The 5446-nt window shown below is 33.9% G+C and overlaps 1 protein-coding gene across 1 annotated transcript; it reads left to right on the top strand.

The window, feature by feature from the left end:
- The first annotated feature begins 373 nt into the window (after positions 1-373).
- On the top strand, positions 374-4428 carry LOC112743765 (alpha-soluble NSF attachment protein). Its single transcript, XM_025793098.3, has 9 exons — positions 374-738; positions 1310-1359; positions 1466-1538; positions 1902-1981; positions 2281-2432; positions 2664-2823; positions 2902-2949; positions 3127-3207; positions 4090-4428. Exons 1-9 carry the CDS (start codon positions 585-587, stop codon positions 4168-4170), a joined length of 879 nt encoding a protein of 292 aa, XP_025648883.1. The 5' UTR covers positions 374-584; the 3' UTR covers positions 4171-4428.
- The last annotated feature ends 1018 nt before the right edge of the window (positions 4429-5446 follow it).

The raw sequence follows: 5446 nt of genomic DNA, 5'->3' as shown, positions 1-5446 counted from the left end.
AGGACAAGGATTATGTAGTGTTATAAACATGGGTATTTTGGTAAATTTAACACAGGTCAACGTTTTACTTAACGTTGACTGCCAATAGGGACCCAATTAAAACAAAAAAAAATGGTATAGGGACTCAATTAAAAGGAAAAAAACTATAGGGACCTAATTAAAAATTCGGCCAAACTATAGGGACTAACAGAATAATTAAACCTTTTATTTTTAATATTTTTTTGAACTAACATAATAACATATATTTAAATTATTACTCATTTAAATATTAAGAAAATAAATAAAGAAATGTGTTACTCGTAGTCTCGTAATCATTATTCTTTTCGCATACTCAATTACTCATAATTGGATATGATAAGAGTAATAGTAATTTAGTCTTTAATTTTGTATTCGTTTTTGAGTTTCCAACAATAACCAATTTTGATTAGGAGTGAGAAACACCTATGGGGCGATGACTCATGTCATTCAAACAATTCGTGGCTTAGAAAATGAGAAAAGAGAAGAAAAGAAAAGAAGAGAATAAACGCTGAAGTAAAGTGGTTGAAGTAGCATAATCATTGTTCATTCCATTTCCGCAGACCAAAATGGCAGAAGAACAGATAGCGAAGGGAGAAGAATTTGCAAGGAAAGCAGAGAGGAAAATCTTCTGTGGTTGCTGCGCTGTTCTTGGTTCCAATTATGAAGAAGCCGCTGAACTCTTCAAGAAATCCGCAACTTCCTTCAAACTCGCCAAATCATGTTTGTTCTTACTCTTCGCACCTCACATTCTTTCAATCTACCTTATTCTTGTTGTCATTTTTGTTATTCATTCATGCTTCATCATGATGGTTATGCTTATGGTGTTAGGTACCTGCTCAAGGTTTTTATTGTATTTTTTTTACCCGTCAAAAGATCCATTATGAATTTTGGACTTCTATGCACTTCCTTTTGTGGAGTAAATGCCAGAAAGTTTTTTCCTTTTGTTTTGCTAGTGTGTGATTTAGAAACAACCTGCTTAACTTTTGTGTTTTTTGAAATCCTAAATGATCAATTTAAGCATGTAAATTTATTGGTACATTTTCATTCTCCTAAAATAGATTGCCTTGGAGCAACCGTTGAGTTGTCTCTGTGTGGCATCAGTTGCTGATTTAATTATCAGGTAGGCTGCCTGTGCGATCCTTTCCGAGTTCCGACCCTGCGTTAATGCAAGATGCTTGTGCACCGAGCTTCCCTTTAGAGTATATATTTGAGTCTTGGTTATCTTGGGTTGTTTTTGTAATTTTGTTAACTTCCTGTTTGATCTTTGATGTCTGCGTACACATTTGTTCAGGGGACAAAGCAGGTTCAGTGTACATCAAATTGTCTAAATGCCATATGAAGGTATAGTTCTAGTGTGACTATGAACATTTTCAAACCTTTGAAGCGGAATTTGTGTATTCGGGTTTAAATATGATAAGTTGATAACCATTTGCAATGATCTCTGCAGTTAGATAGCAAGTATGAAGCTGCAAATGCTTATGTAGATGCTGCTCATTGCTATAAGAAGATATCCACAAAAGGTGCTCTTCAGCTTCAGTGTCATCTGTGTGTGTTTTGGATCTGTTTGCATACATGTAATATGTAAGGTAATCAAACTCGAGATCACACCTAAACTTGTGGATCTTAGGTAAATTTGAACCGTCAAGACACATCCTATAATCTCGTAAATTCATTAAATCCGTACATAAACTTGTAAACTGTTAACTTGAGAGTGAACGTTGCATATATGACTTGCTTAGTGTTGGCTGATACTTGTCATATATATCAGAATATTGAGTTTGCTTGCTCTTAAGAATTCTTGATTGGGAGGCGTAACCCTCAAATTACACATACTTCTCTCTTTCTGTTAACAATACTTGTCGCTTTGCTTTTGATGTTTTAAGGAGCAATTCCATGCTTAAAACAAGCAGTAACTCTCTTCACAGAGGTTGGTAGACACGTCATGGCTGCAAAGCATTGCAAGGTACCTTCTTCTTTTATGTTGATTTCCAGTCCTTAATAATATAAATTCGGTCTATTTGCTGCACATAATATAAATTGAACCTCTGACTGAAACATCCCTGGCATGTACCATTTTTCTGGTGCCATTATAGCTACATGCTAGTTATATATATGCATTCATTGTTCCATTCCCGAAATCTTTTGACAACCATTTCGTGTACGTCTTACTGTTATGTTAGAATTCTGCCTCCATTATTTTGAGGATCTGATAAGGAGATTAAATCCTTTAGAGAAGAGTTAAATTTGTCTTTCTGGATCTAGGAAATCGGCGAACTATATGAGCTTGGCCAAGATGCGGAGAACGCTAAAACATATTTTGAGAGGGCTGCTGAACTTTATGAACCCGAGGATGCGACAACAACTGTGATCCAGTGCAAAGCAAAGGTTGCACAATTTTCTGCCCAACTTAAAGAGTGAGTATTGTTCTTCCAATGCAATTTTTTGGTACCGGTTTGCTGGGAGTTATGCTTCTTGAACCTCCCTCTGCCTGCATATATATTGGAATTCCATCTAATTTATACCCTTGACAATGGTGATAGCCATTAACAGACTGCATTGGGATAAGCATCTCCATTTGAATCTAATAGTTTGAATTTATAAAACATAAGAACTTGAAATGTATTAATATACTTAGCATTTATCAGATTTCAGAAGGCAATGAAGATTTACGAAGATATTGCCCGACAATCACTCAACAGTAATTTGCTGAAATATGGAGTTAGAGGATATCTTCTTAACTCTGGCATTTGCCAGCTTTGTCTAGGGGATGTTGTTGCAATTAACAACACCTTGGAGCGCTATCAGGTTCATTTAGTTTTTCTTCTTGATGTTGAAATATTATATTGATGCATATTGTTTATATTTTTCTCATTGATCATGTAGGACTTGGATCCAACATTCTCCAGAACTCGTGAATACCAATTTTTGGCTGTAAGTGGTGGAATTATCTAGTATTCTTGGCTCTTCATTTTTTCTTTTGTTTATTTTGAATAACTCTTTTTTCCCCCTTAATGGTCTTAGTACCATTAGCTTGCGTTGCTTTTTAACTTGTTCTTTTCTTGCTCGTTGTTTACTTGATATCGATTGAAATGTATTATCAAATTTCAGGATTTGGCTGCTTCAATTGATACTGAAGATGTTGAAAAGTTTACTAGAGCAGTCAAGGAGTTTGAGAGTGCGACCCCGTTGGTATGTTTCTAAGTAAAGAGAAACTGACTTTTTCTCCTCTTATTTTTGTCCCGCAACTTGTGTATTAGGAAAAGTAATGCCGCACAACAGCGTTAGATGTTTCTGGTAAACTATAAGAGAAACATCATATGATTATATCAGTAGTTGCATTTTAGTATAACTGTTAGGAAGTAAGGTTTGGTTCTTTCTAGTGTCTGTTATGATATGCTGATGGATTAAATTTGTAAAAGCAATGTCAATAATCCAATTTTGCTTTGTTCAAAAGATCTGACCAATTCAATTCGTCACAATCTTAACTTTTTTCCAATTACAAGTGCATGTAATAAATCAAATCCTTACAATAGTTATAGTTTGTTGTGTTCTTGGTATTTGAGGATTTGGTGATACCATTATTTTTATATAGATACGTAAATGGACCGAGTTCACACATGATTCAAGACGGCATTCAATGATGTGTTTGATTCATGTATCCGACCCCACCTAGTTGGACAGAGTTTTGTTAATTTTGTTGCTATATTGTTTTGTATTATGCATCTTCTCCTCCTTCCATTTACAAACCTCAATACCTTTGTGATAGGGTTCAATGGCGTTGTCTGGTCCATGTAACTGACCCCAACTAGTGAGATAAGGCTTTGTTGTTGTTGTTGTCAATACCTTTGTGACCTTTACGGTGTCAATTATATCCCATTTCTTAAAAAATCATGTTTCTATACGTTGTTCTAGTTAATTGAATGGACATTTTTTTAATATTTAAGGTGTCAAAAGCCAAAATTTTCTTTCAGTTTCATCTAGAGACACATTTATCCTCCTATCAAAGTAGTACATGATTCTCATGTTACATGTGGCATGTATCATGATTTTGATTGTTTCAATTCAATGTAGGATGCTTGGAAGTCAAACCTTCTGTTGAGAGTAAAGGATGCCTTGAAAGCAAGAGAGATGGAAGATGGTGATTTGACATGAAATCAACCACAATTTAATATTTTTCTACTAATGGAGTTAACTTTCAACTTCGACTAGATCTTTGTCATCTTTTTGGTCCACGACCGCTGTATTCATAGTCGAGTAAGATAATTAATTCTTCCCTGGCTTGTAGACATATCGATGAGGGGGATATCTCGCCGGAAATTTTAAAGCTTTCTTATCTATTGTTGAGGGTTGTATGTACAGAAGTTGACTGAAAATTTGTTGCTAAGAAAATTTGGAGATATCTTGGTTATAGTTGTCTTGTCTGAATCATGGCTTTATTGAATGAAAACCGAATTGAATGATTACATAAGATACCTATCCAATGAGAGAGGAATGATTCTTATATTTGGGAGGGGGTCACTAACAATTAACAAACAGCTAACTAATATGTAATATCCACTCCTCAAGTAACAGAACTGTCATGAGAAAATTACTGCCATAAGTTATAACAGAATTGGACTGTCCTAAAGTACATTCACTGCCATGAAATTAGTAACTACATTCACTGTCATAAGTCATAACAGAATTGGACTGTCCTAAAGTAAGGTAGAGTCGGCTATATGGATTAAACGATGTTTTTGAACCCTGTTATGTATTATGTTTGCAGTAAAACTGTTTATACGTAGATTTACTTTGACCTTCTCATGTGTGTTCTTTTTAAGTTTTTTTTCTATCATTTGTCTCTTGTCAACCTTCTATCTCATCTATCCTCCTAATTAGATATTTTATTAATTTTCTTATATGTCCAAACTCCAAACCATAATTAAAAAACTATATTACAGTTTTTGTCCTAAAGGCCAAATATATAATTTAGTATTGATTAAATATTGTAAATTAACTTTGTTGTCGTTAAAAGAAAGTCGCATTAAGATTTTATTGAAAGAAAAAAATGAAAAATAATTCAATAAAAAAATAAAAGAAAACAAATGTCATTGGGACATTTTTTAGTCAATGGAAAATTCGTCACAGCACTATTAGAGGCTAGCTTTTGTTAATACTAAAAAATTAATAGCACATCAGCAAAAGTTATGGAATCAAAACTGTTATGGAGTATGGACAATATGCTAAACCCAACAAATTCTTTTACTATTTCTTGGGGTTTGATTGGCAATCCTCACCACCACCAACTCCAGATTCCCCATATCACTAGACCAAAACAAAAAATTATAGTAGTATATAATTTCTCATATAAATAACAAGAGATGTTTAATGTACTAACTCTTTTTTAATTAAAAGTATTTTTTATTTATATATAATATCGTCAAATTGC

The sequence above is a fragment of the Arachis hypogaea genome, chromosome 14, assembly GCF_003086295.3.
Source record: "Arachis hypogaea cultivar Tifrunner chromosome 14, arahy.Tifrunner.gnm2.J5K5, whole genome shotgun sequence".
In the NCBI taxonomy this organism is placed as follows: Eukaryota; Viridiplantae; Streptophyta; class Magnoliopsida; order Fabales; family Fabaceae; genus Arachis; species Arachis hypogaea.
This window is presented reverse-complemented; position numbering and strand designations above follow the sequence as displayed.